We start from the raw sequence: 20,538 nt of genomic DNA, 5'->3' as shown, positions 1-20,538 counted from the left end.
ATACCTTGCTCTTGTCAAGGAATGAAAAATAAGCCTGGCCCATATTTACTTTTCTTACCATCCCCACCATTACAGATACTCTTTGCATTACTTTTAATGCCCCGTTTGCATTAGCAACATTAAAGACATGTAAGACATGCCGTTGGATTTATTGTTATTATTTTCTTTTATTGAACCCTGGTTAATGCTAAACTGCTTAGCAGCAATTAGACATGTGATCTCTAAGAACACAGGCAACAAGTAGCAGACTGGATGGTCTGTCCATTCCAGCAATAAGAACAGAGAAGATTTGGGGGGGGGAGAGAGAGAGAGAGAGAGAGAGAGAGAGAGAGAGAGAGAGAGAGAGAGAGAGAGAGAGAGAGAGAGAGAGAGAACAGAGGATCCAACTTTTACTAACAGATGACATCAGAACTGTGTCATTGACATAGGTGTCACCGACTAGAATAGAAAAGAGGGCAGGATAATCTAATGGTCTGAAACAATCTGCAGGGCAATTGTGCCCCATACTACACAGTAGCAATTTATTCCAGCACCTCTTTTACTGAAGATGAGCAATACAACCTTAAATAAATCAACAATTGCTTATTGCTTAATATTTGGGATTATAGAATCTTTAGTTTATCAGTACCTTATGGCCTTCCACTCTGCATTCTATGTACAATTCAGTTACAATACATTCTTTTTGGATCAATAAATTATTTCTTTTTAAAGAAAGAAATAAAAAAAGATACATTACAATTGTGAAAGGGGAAAAGGGATAACCAAACATATTTGACATATATCTTAAAATAAAATGACTTTTCTTCCAAACATCTAAATATAAATAATAAGGAACATTGTGTTATTTACACTGTTATATTGGATATATAACTCATAAAGACAATAAATGATTGTGATGGAACATCCAAGTATGTACAAGATGTATTTACAAAAAATAATATATACTTAAAATGATATGTGGCCATTGCATTTCCTGCATTTCTCTGCAGCATTTCAGATTGGTTGATCATCAGCCATTGTGGCTATTAAAAATTCAGCCAGTGCTAAAAAAAGCTGAACAGACTCTGCTTATGTCGCTTATTAAAGATGTGCAATTTAGACAGACATCAACACATCTTGCTGAATATTCAAGTAGCCACCCCTTACTTTGATATCAACCATGAAAATATGGACATGATGATACTTCAATCTTTTAAAAAAGAACTATACATTATTAGTTGTCCATTAGCCACTAATAGTGGCTCACATGGCTTAGCTTACAAAGAAACAAGATTGTGGGCTGATGAAAATGTATTTATGTGCAGAGACTCAGGATACCCTGTTCTATGTACGCAGTGTCCAATCTAGAACTTTAATTGGTGTATTTTCTTAAGATGCCAAACTATTTATTACGAGATGTCTGAACTGAACTCGAGCATCAGCTACATTCATAAGAGCATTTTTTTTATTCTGACTGCTGTTTCACTTGACATAACATTTTTTTTCCAAATTAAAGATTAAATAGAAGTGAGTAGAGATACCACGCTCGATACATTTATGGTGTAAAGTTTGAATGCATAAAACAAAATTGCCCTGAGAATTGAAATTGCCTTTCAATCATATTTTTTTTTACTACATTGGATATTTCTACATAAAGTTTTGTTTTATGAAAGGAGAGTTGTCGAGAGGAATGGCTTGTAACCCATTCTTCCTTATAACCCATAGCTGTTCTTCATACTACTATTGAGGTTAACACTTATCTGTCATGGATGCAGCATTGATTTATAACTGTAAATGCACTGTCCACAGCTTAATTATCTAGATGGAATGTTCTTATTGTCCAAAACCAACTCTAACACAATTCATTCAATTGTGCATTACAAAGTGATGGGAAATCAAGCAATATTCATGCACAAACTAATCTGGACACATCAATCAACAGAGTAAGATATTAAGCTAAGTGGCACAGTGTTACCCATTACAACAGGGCATGCATAGTTTCATTATGGACTGAGGGCTGCAGCTCAAATTACCCTACCCAAAGTCTGAAGTGACCCAGCATAAAATAAAGAATTAGGACCAGAGCAAAAATTCAAGTTGATTTAATTTAAATTTAAGTTTAGCTGAATGAATTTAAATGCAGTTACATGATTTCTCCCCATTGATTTAATTGCATTTCTCTTCTGGTAGAATCATAACTGGTTTAGAGTCATTTTTCAAGATACGTGCAATTCTGATCAGTGCATCTTCTTTAAAGCCATGTTACATCGATTTAAACTCTTTCCCTTGCCCACATTGGTTGTCTCCCCATGTTTTAAAAGGCAGTATTGCAATCAAAGGAACTACCCTTGCCTATGCCTATGAAGTCACCAGGAGTTAAGTTCCACTCAAAGAAAACTTCTAGCAAGGACTCATGGCCAGGGCAACAGGCTCAAATGCAAGAAGACTCTAGTCGTGCTTTCTTCCCAGTCCACTAGCTCAGAGTGAGATTCAGCAGCACAGAATAACAAGGCAATCAAAATGCATGGATTTTCTCTCCCCAGCTTCCTCTGGGGATCCCACCTTCAATACTGCAAGAAAAGTTTTGGGGATGACGAAGTGCATCCAAAATGCAGGAAGATCAGGTTGATGCACCTATTAGTTTTGTATTGGTTACAGTTTTGAATTGGTAAGCACAGAAAAGGAGAACATGAGACAGTCCCGAATAGGCATGTTTTACTTTCGGAATAATGAATGAAAAGACAGTTAATGAGGTCATAGGGACATTAATGTACTGGAAGTATTGTCTGGAATGGATTAATGTATTTTAAATAAAAGGCATGTGTGCAGAAGACTATTGGAAGAACATAAGACTGGGGAAATGTCCAGTCTCCAAAATGCTTTTTAATCTAAACCGTGTTCCATAGAGTCGGAATAGCCTTCCTGAAGTCTGAAATTATTTCTTTGTTTTTTTTTTCTATTGGAGCCCCAATATACCCTATCAATTATTCCACATGAAATACGTACACGCCTGTTTTCACTATTTCCCCCCATACACCCTACACAATAGCCTTAGTGCATCTGAAACAATAGAGGCCTGAAGAAATATTACTGGAGGAAGTATGCATATTAACAGCAGAGTCCTCATTCAATGTCAAGGATTGGTAACATTCTGGAAAACTTTCTCTGGGTTGTCCAACTTTCTGCTGAAGAAAGAATGTCCCTGCTCATTTTTCTTCCTCTCTTAAAATATTTGGCACCTTAGCCAAACAGTTCCTACAAAATATCAGAGTTTGGGAGAAGGGTTTATGATATTTGGAAAATGTTTAGAAATAAGAACCTCCTAGAGCAGGGGTGCCGAACCTTGCTAACCTTGAGACCTGTGCGCTTCAACTCCCAGAATTCTGGCAGCCACAAGTCTTAAAGTTGCTAAGGTTGGACACCGCTGTTTTAAGGGGTTCTTTGGCAATACAGAAAAAAACCAAAGACTTTGTCAATAGAGAAAGCCTGTAAGTGAATATTAGGAAACACATATAAAGTTACGAATCAGAAGTCAATATTCAACAGATTGCTTCAGTACCCACTTGGAGTCAATATAATGATTTGGAAACTCGCAGTGAACCTATGTTGCATAATAGGAATGTGTTTTACTGGTGCTTCTCAAATGTAAGTATCACTTTATATAGCGATTCTAACCAAGGCTATGCAGAAGTCTACTCTATTGTATAATTATTTTCCGATACATAGGACTAGGATTGCCCCGTTAGCCTTCAGTAACCAAGTTAACATTCTCCAGATTAGGCCTTCTGTGAAGATACCACTATTAAGTAAATTTGAGCACTGGGCATGAATTTTTCTTACAAAAGAATTTTTTTTCTCACTGATTCTCCCAAAGCTCAGCAGCATTTATACCAACCACTTTGCTTTTTATTCGCAACAGTATCAACAGGACACGATTGCCAATGCTAGGAAGGCTAAGAGTACAGATTTGTTAGTCTTTGGCCTCTGGGCTGCGCTCTATAGTATGATATAAATCAAGGCTAATTTTGTCCCAGATTCAGGTCTCCAAAATAAATTACTGGCTTGTGAATTAAGAAGCTGCAGTAATGTTGCTGCTGGTGCCAAATTAAATACCAGACCTGTTTGTTTGAACTTAGTCTGCCCAAATGATGCATAAAGCAGAGCAAGAGGTTACATATTTGAGGGAGAAAATCATAGCATAGATGATTACTTTGTTCCTATCTGCAGCACAGCACTCTGTATCTCCCCTCTCCTGTTCCCCTCCTCCGAGGAATTCATTTCACATAGACAAGCTTCCTTCACCTGCCTTGATGTTTTTGCTCTAGAAACAGAAGCCTTGTAAGGGACTGGGCCAAACTGGAGTTTAAAGAAATGCATTTGCTCTTATCATGTCCAAATTTTTTCTCCAACATGCCTCGAAGAAAGGCGGCTTCTATTTCTGGCCGCATGCATAAATATATTTATATAACAAAACCCATGCATGACGGGAGCCTGAGAAGTATAAACATGCTCGTCTTACTTATACGTAGGTTAAAAAACATAATAGGTCACTAGGCATACAGAACATGTTTACCCTTTCCTATTAGAGCTCATTTTACCACATTTGGATTCCATTCATGTGCAAACTAGAAAATTTAAGCACACAGGAAGTGATAATCCGTTGCGAAATCATAGTTTTGCTATCAATTGTCCTGATCTAAAATGGGGGGGGGGAAAGAGTGATTTACCTGAAAAATATTGTTTCAAAATGAGTTTAATTTAAGCAGTGGGTATTACATTTCCTCTGCTTTTATCCACCTCCTTGATGGTCTAAAAATGCCTGCACTTCAATTTACTTCACCCAGGATAATCCAGTAAGCAGGTTCTCCCATACAAAGGACAGCAAAAGAAGAAATGCCTTTTTCTTGGACTCATCCTATTAATTTAAAAGATGCTTGCATAGAAGGACTTCCTACTAGATTGGATCCCACTATGTGTCAAACCATTGTGAACATCTAGGAAGTATTGTTACGTAAATCAAAACTATGTGCGTGCATGTCCATGTGTGTCTCAGTGGAAAGGTTGGTGGTGGTAGCAATGATAGCTCCTATTTAAATTCAAGTAGATTCTTGGGTAATTATATTCAAATGGACAAACCTACAGTGATACCTAATATTGGATATAGTTCTACATTTCTGAAAGCTGTATTATCCTTTTAAAAAAGAAACATGACAATGGCAGGCTGTTGGACCTGCCCATTTTCTCAAGGGTTCCAAAATAAATCTTGTTTTTGTCAGAGAGCAACTCATAAAATGCAAGGAAATAGGAGCCTCTTCAAAGAAGAAATGAGCATGTTTTGTTTCTAGGTTGGTAGGCCAGTGTGGATTTTTTTTTCTTTTATCAGAGCTACGACAAGCAACACAGGGACGGTTGCAGTTCTTACAGACCGTACAGCCAGTCGCTATGAATCCGATGGGAAACAGACTATTAGAGACTTCTGCAAAATACTGTGGAACAGCAGTCACTAGGAACTTTTACAAAACTTGCTCTCAACATAACATAAAGGCACCATTGATATCGTTCTCATTTTTGAAATACTGTAAAAAAATTGCTACATATGGCACATAACACTTTTGTATATACATTATATATTTAATTTATAAAAGTTTTTCCCCCTCCTGGGTTTTCTTTTTTAAATCCTAATAGTGTAATTGCTAAAATAAAATAAATTGTTTTAATTTAATCATGGAGTATTTCATTATATAAAATAAAGTTTTACATGTGAATCTATGTGGGTTTTTTTAAAGTGTTTTTCCCCCCCTCCTTTATACAGCGATGGGATCCTGGTTAGCTATTACACTGGACAATCTTGCTTGATATTCTTCCTGCGTTGAGAAGCGGCTGGCTTGGTTAGTCCTAGTGTCAGTGAGTCTATATGCAGCAGCAGCTGATTCTAGGTCAGGGGTTGTAGGGTTTTGTATGCTCAGAAAAGGTGTGTCTTCACCTATCCTTTCATCTTCTGTCTCACTCTCTGAGCTACTGTTCTCACAACTCGTGTCAGTGTTCATTTCCAATCGAGTGGAAATGTGGCCATTGGGCTTTGTTCTTTTGGACCTCCGACTGTTGACTAATTTCTTTGGAGGCTCTTGCGTAGGTTCGTATTCCTGTGTGGTTTCATATTCCTCGTCGTCTGCAATCCTCAGGGGACTCGGCGGTAGACTGTTGCTTTCATGGACAGGATTGTGGTGGTAAGAAGAATTGAACTGTTGCAAGTGAAGCTCGTATTTTTCCCGCAGCCTGGGTGGGGTCACCAGCAGGAGAGGCCTCTCTTCTTCTATAAATGGACTGACAGCTACAGATGGGACAGACATTGTTAAACTGGAGACTTGTGGAGACATTTCTGAAGCTGGCGATTTTGGAGAACTTGGAGTGTGGTAATCTACAGGAGACATGCGAGCTGGCGTGGTCATGGCAGATACGTACCTAAAGAAGTACACATAAAAAAATAAGCTGAAGAATAAGGATATGATAGAACTATGATGGTGATAAGACGTATTCATCCTTCTATGACAGTAACAAGTATTTGAATTCAAATGTACGAGCCACACATTCTATAAGTAGAAATACATCTTCTACAAATAGCTACTAGCTACTGAAATTTAAGGGACGCGGTGGCTCAGTGGGTTAGGATGCTGAGCTTGTCGATCTGAAGGTTGGCAGTTTGGCAGGTCGAATTGCGAGTGCCGCATAACAGAGTGAGCGCCTGTTACTCGTCCCAGCTTCTGCCAACCTAGCAGTTCGAAAGCACGTAAAAATACAAGTAGAAAAATAGGGACCACTATGGTGGGAAGGTAACAGCGTTCCGTGCGCCTTTGGCGTCTAGTCATGCCGGCCACATGACCACGGAGATGTCCTCAGACAAGCGCTGGCTCTTCGGCTTTGAAACGGAGATGAGCACCGGCCCCTAGTCGGAAACGACTAGCACCCATGTGCGGGGGAACCTTTACCTTTTTACTGAAATTTAACGTTAAATTTCTGGGCTGAAATAACATTGAATGATCACTTATTCACTTCTCCTGATTTCCAACATGTAAATCCAATGCCTGAAAAGATGGAATATTGGCAATACAACTCACTAATCTATAATTTATTCCAGCCTTGGAGTCTCTTGAGATTTCTGAAGATATAACGGGGCTTCTGTTACTAGCCATGCAGACATTAAAAAAACAAAACAAAATAGCGTTTGCATCTTTTTCCTTCTTCATTGTCTTTTTAAGAAGATTTCCATCTTATTGCAAACAACTGCACTGAATGCATCTATCCAAAATTTAGGATTAAGAAAGATTACATGACCATTTGGGAATAAGACACAAAGCCAAGAAGACTTTGGATGTTCTTCAGCATTTCTTGCTTTGGTCTTCTTCAATGTCAACATGCAAAATTCAAATACTTTCATTTTCCTAATTTTCATTCACTTTTCCAGGTTTTGTAGCTATTAAAAAACCCCCAGGATGAAATATAGATAATAAAAGCTACTCTAGAGAATTAAACATTTAAACATTAATGCTCACAGAATTAATGGCCTGGAAATGCAAATAACTAGAAAGAAATTGTGCAATTTTATACTTTAAAAATCGGTCCAAAAGCAAATGTAAGTATTGTAGAGAAACAGGACTCCACCTTTCAGACTGCTTCTATTATAAAATAGCCAAACAGTACCAGTGGCATTGAGGAGAGGATGACTTACATTGATTTATTCATTTGCTATTTTTGCATTCTATTTTCTGTGCTACTGTACCTCATCAACTAGGAATCAGTGAAAGCACAGATCAGCTTTGCTTTTCAGAAAGGAAACAAGATGATGCAATTAGGTGAAGGAATTAACCAATTCAAACAAACATTCTCCACAATCCAGTTACCTCTTAATTTTATCAGAAATTAATAGTGTGCAAAACTAATATACATTAAATATGTGAAGACTATACTGATTCATGGATTCTGGCATTGTCCCAAATAGTAGAGTTTTGTTCACCTTCTCGTCTTTATTTTGAAAGGAAGAGCTGCTTTTAGCTTGCCTATCTGTTTGGTACAGGATATGAATAGCTGATTTTTTAAAAAAAAATCTTATTAAATGGAAAAGAGTGCAACTTCACTTAACACTGTCTTTTAAACATTCACCTTCAGTTCTTGTCTATATTGCTCTTGTGGTTGCTTCTCCACTCAAACTGTATTTTTTCCCCACACTTCTAATATAAATTGCATCCATTGATCACCACAGACTGCAGTGGTGAAGATGATTTTGGCCATTTTTTTCCATGCAAAACTAAGGATATGTTCTAGGGTTAAGCAGTGATGATATAAGCCACAGTTTCTATACACTGGCACAGTGCTATAAATTATGAGGAAACAGCCTTAAAGAAACTTGGATTAATTGTAAAAACAACAAAGGAAAAAACCTATCACAAAAGCACCAAAATGCCATGAAAACGGCAAATTATTATGTAAATATTAATGTACAAAACCTCAATTTAAAATTTCTTGATCAAAAAAATAATAATCCCAAAATAAAACCCACCAACCCTGATTAAGAGTTCAAACTGCAGTTCTCTCTCTGTCTGGATCTGGATATGCCCTACAGTATTTCAGATTGGCATCCTTCTTAAGGTCAGCTCATTCGGATACCTTTCACTGTGCGGTGAATCCCGGTAAGAATCTGGTGTCTCTCGTGCGTGCCGGAGAAAACTGTTGTATTCTCTTGGTCCAGCAATGCCATTGAGGCGTCCCCGAGGTCCTGATGGGCTTGCATGGCGGCTGTTCTCAACTGAGGAGCACACAAGGGCCGAATGACTTTCAGAGATTATGCTTTCGGTCCGACCATTACTCCAACTGACCACGAGCCGTTATGAAAAACAGAAGAGAACATTTTAAAATTCAAGAAGAAGAAAGTGAAAAGAAAGAGAGTCTGACATGGAAAATGTCAGCGTCCTCTATGTATCACTTTGGCAATAAGTGTTTTACATTCATTATGTTGCTGAAGAATTGAGGTGATCATTCTCCCCCCAACTGCTGGGAATATAAAAAGATAATCACTCAATCTTAAACTAACATCATTTTCAAAATTTTATTGTTATGACATAATGAAGAATGCTGGAGAGTAGGATTATTCTATGTCAAGCCAAGCCAAATTAGGTACACAAAAGAATAATGATATACTCCAGGTAAATTCAGTAACTCATCGTGGTCCAAATGTAGTACTCATTCTGTAAGTGCAAGTTACTCGTGTGATATGAAGTCCACAGAAAATAAGGCAGCAATTGTGAAAAAGCGGGCTCATATGTTGATACTGAGACTTGCTTCTTTTCAAAGGAAAAAAATAAATCAGGAAAAAGAATCAAAGAAATAAAGGAAGTTTAATAAAAATAAAGCAAGCAAAATAAAGCAACTTAAAGCGTTTCAGCTACAGAAAAGTCTGTCACCTTTAAATCAAAATACTTCTGTTTAGTGTTTTTAAAACTTGCTCTGGGGTTTTAGTTAAAAAATACGTTGGCTTTATCTGAGCCTCCTACCTGTGGCTGGAGGTCTGGGTGACGGTTGTAGAATGATGTGTAGTTGAGGTATAGTGACTTGTAGAAAAAGAGGCCTCAGTTTCTCTCTCAACAGCATGTTCACTGGATATTATGTTTTTAGATACATATTGCTAAACAAAAGAAGAGACACATATTTATAAGACAGTTAAAATCTACCAATGAATTCTGTACTCTTGCTTTACAGTATATCAGGGATGTCCAACCTTGAAAACTTTAAGACTTGTAGACTTCAACTCTCAGAATTCCCCAGCCAGCATGGCTAGCTGGGGACTTCTGGGAGTTGAAGTCCACAAGTCGTAAAGTTGTCATGATGGACACCCCTGCTTTCATATATACATATGAAAGCGTTTCAAAAATTGAAGTTGTAGTACTTCTAAAATTAGTTGCCACTTTATTCTCACGAGAAGACACTTTCCTAGAAATAATTCAAATTAAAGTAGGTTCATTGGAAACAGTAGTATATTCTCTCCAGAATTCTTTCACCAAAACAAGTCTATTTTAATGGAATTCACGGGTAGGAATAGGACTATTGCCGAGCACTATAGATTGGTAGATTTGTAGTCATTGAGTGGTAGATTTCCCTTTTCCTTCTTTTTGCACACTGCATTTTTGCAATCTTAATCTTTGTAATCCTTGGTCTCTGAATTTTAGTGACAGGGAGTTAACCGTTGTTCTCTATGAAATGGATTAGGAATAGGAATGGTATAATTTTTCTGTAATTTTATGAATTAGCCTTTCAAAATATTTAATTTGGCTGTCATCTGATGTTTCTGACATAATGAAAAGAAATAGTGGACTGCTGGTACCGTTAATCCTCCACTTACAATAGTTTGTTTAGTGACTGTTCAGAGTTACAAGAGAGAATATGCATACTGTATGCATATTTCCTTTGAGAAGGAAACTTCTGAGAATATGTCCTTACTGCTTTTGTCCAAGCTAACAGACATTAGTCCCCTTTAATCGGGCATAGAACAACTTAATCCCAAAGCACAAGCATCTTTTCTTACTTTGCTGGGGAAGTTAATAGAACCAGCTAAAGCAGAGGTCCCCAACTTTTTCGGCAACAGGGACCAGTTCCGTGGAGAGAGGTTTTTCCATGGACTGGAGAGTGCGTGGTTTTGTGTGCTGCCTGCAGCCCATGGATGGGGCTTTGCTTGTCTGTGCGGACCGGTTGCTGGCATGCTGCAGCTCGGTACTGGTCCACAGACCAAGGGTTGGGGACCCCTGACCTAAATAATCATAGATATATCGTGTAAAGGTAAAGGTTCCCCCGCACATGTGTGCTAGTCATTTCCGACTCTAGGGGCCGGTGCTCATCTCCGTTTCAAAGCCGAAGAGCCAGCGCTTGTCCGAGGACGTCTCCGTGGTCATGTGGCCGGCATGACTAGACGCCAAAGGCGCACGGAACACTGTTACCTTCCCACCGTAGTGGTCCCTATTTTTCTACTTGTATTTTTACGTGCTTTCGAACTGCTAGGTTGGCAGAAGCTGGGACGAGTAACAGGCGCTCACTCTGCTACGCAGCACTCAGGATTCGACCCGCCAAACTGCCGACCTTCTGATCGACAAGCTCAGCGTCCTAACCCACTGAGCCACCGCGTCCCTTAGATATATCGTGAGCCACCCTTAAATATTCCTTCATAGTGATGGATTTTGCTTTTTTAAAAAAAATAAATTTGGGTTGTGGCTCCTGAATGCATTTTGAAAGCAGAATAAAACCATGAGTTCTGCTGAAAAGAAAGTAAGACAATCAACACCAGGAACTGTTCTTTAAGTTAAAACAAGCAAAGATCTGAATTATCTGTTTTTCGTTTTGAATTTTCCTCAATTAGGAGAAAAGGGTTCACATATTCACTACATCACCAGGATTCATCTGACAGTTTAATGGGTCCAGTTCTGTGAGAAAAAGCTCAGATGTGGTTGATCACTTACATGCAAACATTATTTTAGACCCAAAACCAAACAATTAAACAGCAGACTGTACACCCATGGTCCACAGAGAATTGGTAGTGTTCAATATCAATTGAAATGTATATTTATCAGATAGCTAACTGGCAAGGTAACATTACATGTTCATGCCCAGAATATTAAGCACAACAAAGCTATTTTAGAGAAACAAAAACAACTAAAGGAAAAACCTTAAAAAACAGATCTCAGCGATTATTTCAACTTTCTACATTTTTTAAAAAATAAGAACGGTCCAATTTATAAACCGAAAGTTTAGAGAACCGTCTTATTAGGTCTCTCAGTTGAGTGAAAGCTGTGAACAGTGAAGCACCACAAAGATTCCTTTTTTGCTTAAAAACCACTCTAATTTCGGATGACTTTTCTAGCACATTCATCCTAGCCCATATTTCCCTTTAATATCCTTTCTACAACAACTTGCCCCCTATCTTCCCTATTTGGCTACAAGAAGATTCTGAGGACAACTTCATCTGGTTCCTACTTATAGGTTGGAACTAGCACTGCTACAATAGGCAGAAAAATTCTTGCGGCCACAAATGCTTTATGCAGAAAATTACTCCTTTAATCTTTCTGTTTATTAGTAGTTTTTTCAGTTGTATTTTATTATTTGCATTTATAGCATTAGAGCGAACCATTTCTTCTATTTTTATTGATTTTAGAAATGTTTCTTCCTTTTAATTTGAACCTTATAACATCTCATACAATTATACAACGCTATTTTTAATGTAAATTTAATTTAATGTAAATTAAAATGGTTTCTTTTGTGGATAATAATTTATTATACTATTAAGATTTTTATCCAGTGTTTCCTACACGTAATTCAAGGTAGTGAACATGCTTAATGTACTTGCCTCCTATTTTCTCCACAACAAACAAATCACCCCACCATCATCTAAATATCATTTCACACTTGTTCTCAGTTAAATCAGCTACTGCCATTGTTTTGATAAACTGGTGTTAGAAGATGAGCAGGCTGAACCTGAAAGGAGAGGTCAAATGCGTCATCAGTCTGGAGTCCCTTTGGGCTCACAAGAGAACTTACTCCAGCCCACCTTGACTTCCAGTGACTCTTATCTACCACCAATTTGGTTTGACCATTAGTTCAGATTCTTGCAGAGTGTCACCAAGCAATAAACTGTATTCATTTGAACCACCTTGCTTCCTGGTTTCTTGCCCCTTGCAACTAGTGGGAGAATAAGATCTTAGGAAAGCAGTACTATTTTTTAATAAATTAAAAGGACTAAATGTCACTCAAATACATACTGACGAAGAACTGATTATCAACAAAGCTGAGGTGAAACTTACATTCACCAGCTGGACATTCTCTGGCGGTGGGTGGGGATGGTGAGGCCCGTTTGCCATGTTGACCCTGTGATTGCGTTCTGATCGAAGGCCTTGCCTGAGACGGTCGTGTAACTTTTTCCGCTGCTTCCTGAATTTGAAATATGGAGGTACTTTAGTATTCAAATAGTTGAATGAATAAAACAGTTCTACAAGCCTTATTGACCATAGCACATTCCCATTACAGAATGGAATTTTATCATTTGAAAGTTCAGAAATACCAGGAGCTGACAGAGACACAGTATTAAAGTTTGCCAAAGTTATGGGAAGATTTATTCACAAATAAAGTTCCTGATATAATATCTGGCATCCTAAAACTATATCAATCTCATCCAGTAGCCAATTACATCATGGTACTGTATTGTATGAAGATGCTACAGAAAGCAGATTGTGCTCCAGTGGCTTATAATACATGTAGCCAAGGGCAGGTTATTAGATCCAAAGGAGTAGAATCTTCTAGGAAAGTAGCTTTTTTGCCCCCTCCTGTGTTTTCTGGCAAAAACAGTACACTGGAAACCTTATTCCCTGTGGCTAGGTCTTTGTAATATATCCGGAACAGGGACCCTTTGGAAGACCTTATTTTGAACTCCCCAGCTAATCTGTTGCCTGCCAGCAACCAATAATTGTACAGCTGTGTGCTGTGTGTTGGTTTTTCTATAGTATACTTGCCAGGCTGTTCACTTTTGTCTGTAAAGATATAGGCATTTTTTTAAAGTGGTTCTAAAATAAAAAATATTGGAAATAAAATGGGTTCTACCCAGCATGGACTCAAGAAATGATCTTGTTTCTGAAAGAGGCAGCAATTACTGGCTGAACTTTTTCAACTAATTCATTTATTTAAAATGCTGAATCACTCACTGACCTCTCCTTCCCCATGGATGAGAGAATGTTACATTAGCTGCACATTCAACTGGGCTGAAGATACGTGCTTGATATTAGTCCAAACATACAACAGCATTCTCTCCACATATTGATTTTCCTTTCAATATAGGAGGGAGGAGAAAACCCCTTCTCTCTGACCTATCGAAGACTGGAAATAAAGCCTCCCCACCCACCTAAACGAGGGTGTCTCCATTATCCCCATGTACAGAAAGGAAACATAACACCCCTCTTTTGCAGAAGATTGAAGATAGCAGGCATCCCTCCCTTCATGAACACGTTTTTGGAGGAAGAAGAGACGGTATTGCCTATTCAGCCTGTCATTCAGGAAACAGGAAGTGTATGAGGGGAAATAAAACTAATTACTGGGCCAGATTGCTGCTTTAAATCCTCAAACAGAGATATTGAACTAGAATCACTTGATTTTCTCAAATCAGGGGTCAGCAGCATTTTTGGTATTATTTAATAATTTTGGCTAAGGTGACATCTGGAAGGTGGTTGTTGCGGGGGGAAGTGGGATACTTAAAAAAAACATAAATAGGCAGTATACAGGCAGTCCGACTTACAACAGTTTGTTTAGTGACTGTTCAAAGTTACAATGGCACTGAAAAAAATGACTTACAGTATGACCACTTTTCATACTTATGACCATAGCAGCATCCACATGGTCACATGATCAAAATTCATGACTCATATTTATGACAGTTGCAGTGTCCCAGGATCATATGATCCCATTTTGCCACCTTCTGACAAGCAAAGTCAATGGGGAATCCAGATTCACTTAACAACTGTGTTACTAACTTGACAACTGCAGTAGTTCACTTAATGACTGTGGCAAGAAAGGTCGTAAAATGGGGCAATACTCGCTTAATGAATGTCTCCCTTAGCTACAGAAATCTGGGGCTATGGCCTATGGTTCCATGGATTGAATATTGAGGTTTCTATAAAATTGGATGTGATGGTTCATCATCAGAGCTAAACAAGCAAAAGGTCAGGGGCTAAAGGGTCAAAATTCAGGTTAGCTCATTCTTACAGCTTCCTATGTCTAAGCTAAGCATGTGTCCTTTCTATAAGTGAGAAGATATCACTGTTGCACACTGTTGCCTTTTATTAAAGCACTCAAGGGATTCTAAGAGGAAAATGAAAGATAAACACACCCAATATTTCCACACCTATAATTCATTAAATTAATTGTGGCTTAGATATCACCTTGATTAAAACTTTCACTGAATCCACAATTGCTGAAAGTAGTATCAATAGGGAAAGGAAAACGTACACAGAAAACTTTGGAAGTCTTAACAAGCTTAACAAAAGTTTTGACTTCTCTTCATTCAGAAGATGGATATGTGAAACCATGGGAAAGGTGCCTTGAAGGTTGGGTATGTCTTTTATTTTATTTTTACAATGCCATTAAAGTAAATATTTTTGCCTGTAATAATGTATCACCAATATACTTAGCAATACACAGCTCTGAGTCTGAAACATTTTTGTCTGAAGAGCTCACTCTGAAGAAAGATTTCATGCTTTAATTTGGAAAGATAAACATAATCATAATGATTGCGAAAGAAAGCTTTAAAACATTTCCTGAAAGTTGTAAAAAGTCAATATTAGGTTATATTTACATAATAAACCATAATATCAACAACATCAATTGTTGCCAACTGATTGGGAGGGGGCAGAAGTTTTAGAGATTCCAAGTTCCATTTATCAGGCACCTTTTGACATTCATTATTAGTGTGATCTGCCACATCACACACACACAGCTAAAGATAAAGACAGTCTTGGATTTAAGCCCAGCGCAGTCATTGTGTGTAATATCATGTGGTATAACAAGTTTAAAGGTGGAAGCCCCTTTAAAGCAAATGGGATGTTTTTGCAATGATCTCACATGATCATGAAATAGATAAAGATTCTAAGGACTCACTTCCTACATTCCAGCTGTGCCTACAAACTTACAGAGAAATTCTCAAGTTTATTAAGCCATCAAGTTATCAAGATGTGAATGCATTTTTTACTTTGTTTTGTGAGATCCTGATTACAAAATTATAGAGAAAGGAAAAGGGGTGTTTACTTGGTTTTGCAATATGCCACAACACACATGATGCCAACTACAAGGAGAGCAATGCAGATGCCAGTTATGGTCAGCACCCTTTTCTGGTAGAGTTCCTCAGCTTCTAGAAAATGAGAAAATATAGAGGGTTATAACATGTACAGAAACCACTAAGTACGGCTTACTGTCTATCAGCTTATAGCTACAGTGAAAGTATGACAAACTTTACACTCAGAAATTACAAACTATATTTAGTATCACGAGCTTAAAACAGTGGCGTAGCGTGGGTTGTCAGCACCCGGGGCAAAGCAAGTAATTTGCGCCCAACTCGTGGATTTTAGCACTCGAGTCTGCACTGTCCCTCCCCCAGATAGTCCCTCGCTCTCTCTCTGCACCACACGCCTGGCACCCCCCCTTCCACAGTGGGCGGCGATCCGGCGGCTCGGCTCGGATTCGCACAGCCAGCACTGCAGTGAGAGAGAGTGAGTGAGCCAGGCAGGGGCAGAGAGCTGCGAGTGCGAGCGTGCCCCCCCCAGATGTTGCGCCCGGTGCGGCCGGCCCCCCCTGCACCCCCCACGCTACGCCACTGGCTTAAAATAAAGAAAATTTAAAATAACTTTAAAATAAATCAAATCAAATCACAGTCCAGTGTTCTGTTTAACATAATTTAAAATTTACAAAGTTGTCTAATGAAACAAAAACAATGCACTGATAAAACAAGTCATTTTGTTTGAAAACGGGGTTTTCTTGCAAAGATAGCTGGGATAAAGATCATTATTGGGCCTCTCTCGTCCCAATTTTCTCTTTGCAGTCCCCTGTGGTAATTTAAAATATCCAGGTGTTTTTTCAATATTATTTTCAATACTACACCAATCTTTACATGAGGAACATTACATTCTACTTTGAATTTCACTCCGGCACCTGGGAAAATTGCATAATTCATCAAGAACTGACAGTGACATTTAAGTTTATCCACCCCTCCAATAGGCAATATGCATTGTACCATAGACATTCTATGATTGATTGAATAGTAAAAGAAAGATGATGATATTTGGGTGAAAAAAATATATGTTCTACTGTGGTGATCTCAGTACTATATCAGTATGAACTAATTCTTAGGGCAAACAATGTTTTGCCTGGCAAGATAGTCATATACCACTTGACAAAACATAGTTTATATGCTAAACAAGGAAAATGGTACATGCCAATGGTACACAGGAGTACACACCAGAATGAGCCAGAACTTTGTTTTTATTTATCTTATTTGGTTGCTAAAAACTGTATTTAGCTTTTAATTTAAACTTTTGTAATCGTCTAGTTGCTAACCTCAAAGTAAGCATTGTCTGAGCAGCCAACAAGAATTTGCATTCTTAATGGGAATGTTTTTAGGAATATGACCATTCAGAATTAAAGAAAGGGGACAGAAAAAAATCACTTTCAGTAGTCCTGGAAATGAGTTTGTCATCAATGGAACAGGATTTGAAAATCTGTTACTTTTCTGCTTTGCGATAGTTTGTATTTAGCAATTTCCTGGTTTGGGGATCTTTGTATGTTTGCAGATAAGACATCTGTTAGAGCTTGCTTTGCCTTAGCCTGTTATTTCAGATTGAATTCTGGCAATAAGCACTGTCAGGTCCCAAATTCCTGACTTCTGTGGTCATTGTTGCTCTAAGGATCCAAATATTTAACTTAGGCACCGACCCAATATATAGTTAGACTATGTCATATTGGCCAAGATCCAATAACTGGCAGTGTCTGCTGACATGCAGGGCCATTTATTGATATTGATATGTAACCATTTTGGAGGAAAAAAAACATGTTGTTTAGATTTTTTTAAATGGGATATAGGATTTGATCAAATGCTAATTACATAATTTTCAAATGCTATTTTCAGCACCCAACTTTCTAAGGGCAGGTTATAGCCCTGTAGCTGAGACTAAATCTGAATGAGCTCAGTAAGGTTTTCCGCTGAGTAGACATATATATGAACTCAGACTGTGAATGAAGGAATAGTTCACCAGCTTTTGGTTTTCCTTTGAGAGGACTTTTGAGTTTTCAGATCGTAACAGATTAAAGGATAAAATATTTAATTGGCTTGGCTCAAATTGTACAATCAGAGTGGCCGTTTCATGTTTTAGCTCCTCCCTTGTGGAATCAATTCACCCTTGAAGAATATGCAAGAGGCTGAATCTCCTGAGGTTCAAAGACAATTCTTTTTTTTTAATGACATTAATGAAAATGAAAGTACATTTCTTTTTTATTTTAATATCTAATAGTAGTTTAAATGATGATAATACTGGGATTTGAGGATATCTGGAAAAAAAATTCTGTTGTGATTTTTATAATGTTCTTACACTGCACTTAGGTGTAAGGAATAGGCTAACTAGACACTAATTTTTCAGTGAATTATAAATTTTTGAATTATAAATTTGTGTATAAATATAGGTTGGAGAAAGCAAATATTATTATCTCTTTTAGATTTTTGTTAAGAGCCATTAGTTAGCCTTTTAAATCCCTTACATTCAATGGAATTTACACAAAGGAAACAGATTTTTAGGGACATAGTATATTTCCTCAAATATTTTCTCTGTGATCATCTCCTCTCCCAACCTAAGCATTCTATTAAAGGATTTTTCTTTCTTTTTTAAAAAAACTAGAGCATTACTTTATACATCACTTTATATAACACCCGTATTTAACTCTCAAGGGCTGCTTTTGGTACTATAGTTTGAAATTCCAAATAAACCCAAACTAAAATTTTAAAACAATCTTTCAAACCTTCATACCTATGATACAATGCATATTATTGCTTCCTACAAGCCAATGCCAATACAAACATTGATGAACAAGTTTCTAAACATATTTGTGCAGAAATCAACAATACTGATTATGAGTAAAAGGAAGGAAGGATCAGTTTTGTGAGAAAATAAAACTAGAATGCTCAAATGATTATACAAACAAAAATCCAAGAACAAGAAGTAAAAGTATTGAAACAAACACAAATATGGGAAGAGGGAGAGGAGAGAAAGAGGAAGGAAAGGAACAGATGAAGGAAGAAGGAGGAAGCTGAAGGGAAATATAAGGTTAGAAGTTGAAAAGTCAACTATAGGCCTGGCACAGCATGCTTGATAACTGGAAGAAAGAGTAAGAAAAATGCTTGAAAGTAAGACTGAAGCAGAGTTGAAAGGGATTTTACATACAGCATAACTCCTAAGCTATGCTCGCCCAAAAGCACTGATTGATTAGCCAAATACTGGAGTCTTATTACTATATAATCAGAGATAGCAAAAGCCATGCTAAATGCAATCCAGTACATAGGGAATAATGCAGTTCTTAAAGGGTTAACAGAATTTTCTTTGTAGCATCAGCCATTAATTGGTTAAAATTGTGTGGCTGCTTCCCTCCTGCTCACAGCCTAGGATGGATGCACAAGTTGTGTGAGTTTTATATTAGCCATAATTAATAGTATGTTTTTTTAGTGCTATAACATGATGGATGTGATCCACAGTGCATTTCTAGTGGCATTTTATGGATGTTTAGTGCAATGCAAAACCAGTTCACTGTTCTCTCATTTTTTCCAGTCTCCTCATCCCTAATAGTCCTGCTCATCCTCTCTTTGCGTTATATGGTTTTGTTTGGAACTTTAATAATATGCATTTTTTGCAAAATCTTTTGTCAAGAGCATCCTCTTTTGCAGACTTTATGTCTCCTTCCCAATGTAGACACCATGGGGATACGAGGAATGTATAAGAAACCAACATTCTCTTTTTTCAATCTACTTAGCTTCTATTGTAGGCCAATATGCAGCATGATGTGGGGTATGGATATATATTTTAATATAGTTCTACACCATGAGGATTCTACACCACAAGATTTATAGCCGATCATATATAAGCGGGAAAGTCCTGCTACATAGTGAGGTTCTAGAACTGGCAATGTAGAATAATTATGAAATAATTACTATGAATACAGTAATTATGAAAAAAAATGTCACTCTGGTTGTATTAGCTATAGGCTATATCAGGGGTGTTAAACTTGCAATGTCATGTGACGTGTCGCAACATATCGTGACTTTTTCTCCATTGCTGGCAATGGGGTAGGCATGGTTTCGGCATGACCCATCTGGCCCGCGGGCCGGCAGTTTGACACCCCTGGGCTATATTCTCCCTTCTTTCTTTTCTGAATGAGGCCATACAAGGGTTTAATATAATGTTGCCAGGCATCTGATGTGACATCAATACATTTACTATCCTGGGCTGGTGTAGTGCAGAAATCCTAAATGGCAGTGGAACAAAAGCATCCAGAGCTGAACAAAATATAAAAGGAAGAATAACACTATTTTGCCAATGGATGTCCAGTCCACTCATACTTGCACATTTGAAGCATCCCAATGGGCACGTAAGCTTATGTTTAGAAACACAAGAAATTAGCATCCAGTGCAACTTTAAAATCATTTCTAGCCATGCCAGAAAACAATTTTAGATGTTAAAATTTAAGTCCTGAGTAAGGTCTAATTTAGAGTTTGAAGCAGCATTAAATTAAATAAAAAATAAGAAATGAAGGCAACAAGTCAAAGCTGGTCATGTGGTAAGACCTTCCCATATCACCTCTTTAACATCAAAATATATTTCTGGTTTGAATAACAAGGAAAGGATTGTATCTATGAAATAATTAATTACAGTTTCAGTCCCCATTCTCTTCACTTAGAGCTAGAAAAATAAGTTCTAATCCTGAAGGCCCATGGCTGGGTCTTTACAT

General features: G+C 37.7%; 1 protein-coding gene across 6 annotated transcripts in view; it reads right to left on the bottom strand.

Annotated features, from left to right (window-relative positions):
- Positions 1–5,712: 5,712 nt before the first annotated feature.
- Positions 5,713–20,538, bottom strand: part of NRG1 (neuregulin 1) — a gene marked incomplete at its 5' end in the record, with an annotated part of 174,188 nt that continues 159,362 nt past the window's right edge. For all 6 annotated transcript variants that reach the window (XM_081320319.1, XM_081320318.1, XM_081320320.1 and 3 more), the window contains 5 exons: positions 5,713–6,441; positions 8,641–8,844; positions 9,525–9,655; positions 12,816–12,942; positions 15,802–15,904. In XM_081320319.1, coding sequence (XP_081176445.1) covers positions 5,784–6,441; positions 8,641–8,844; positions 9,525–9,655; positions 12,816–12,942; positions 15,802–15,904 — 1,223 coding nt within the window. In that variant the 3' untranslated portion in view covers positions 5,713–5,783. The remainder of the gene's footprint in view (positions 6,442–8,640; positions 8,845–9,524; positions 9,656–12,815; positions 12,943–15,801; positions 15,905–20,538) is intronic.

The sequence above is a fragment of the Vipera berus genome, assembly GCF_964194415.1.
Source record: "Vipera berus genome assembly, chromosome: 2".
In the NCBI taxonomy this organism is placed as follows: domain Eukaryota; kingdom Metazoa; phylum Chordata; class Lepidosauria; order Squamata; family Viperidae; genus Vipera; species Vipera berus.
The sequence above is the reverse complement of the archived record's forward strand: the minus strand, read 5'-3'. Positions and strand labels throughout refer to the sequence as shown.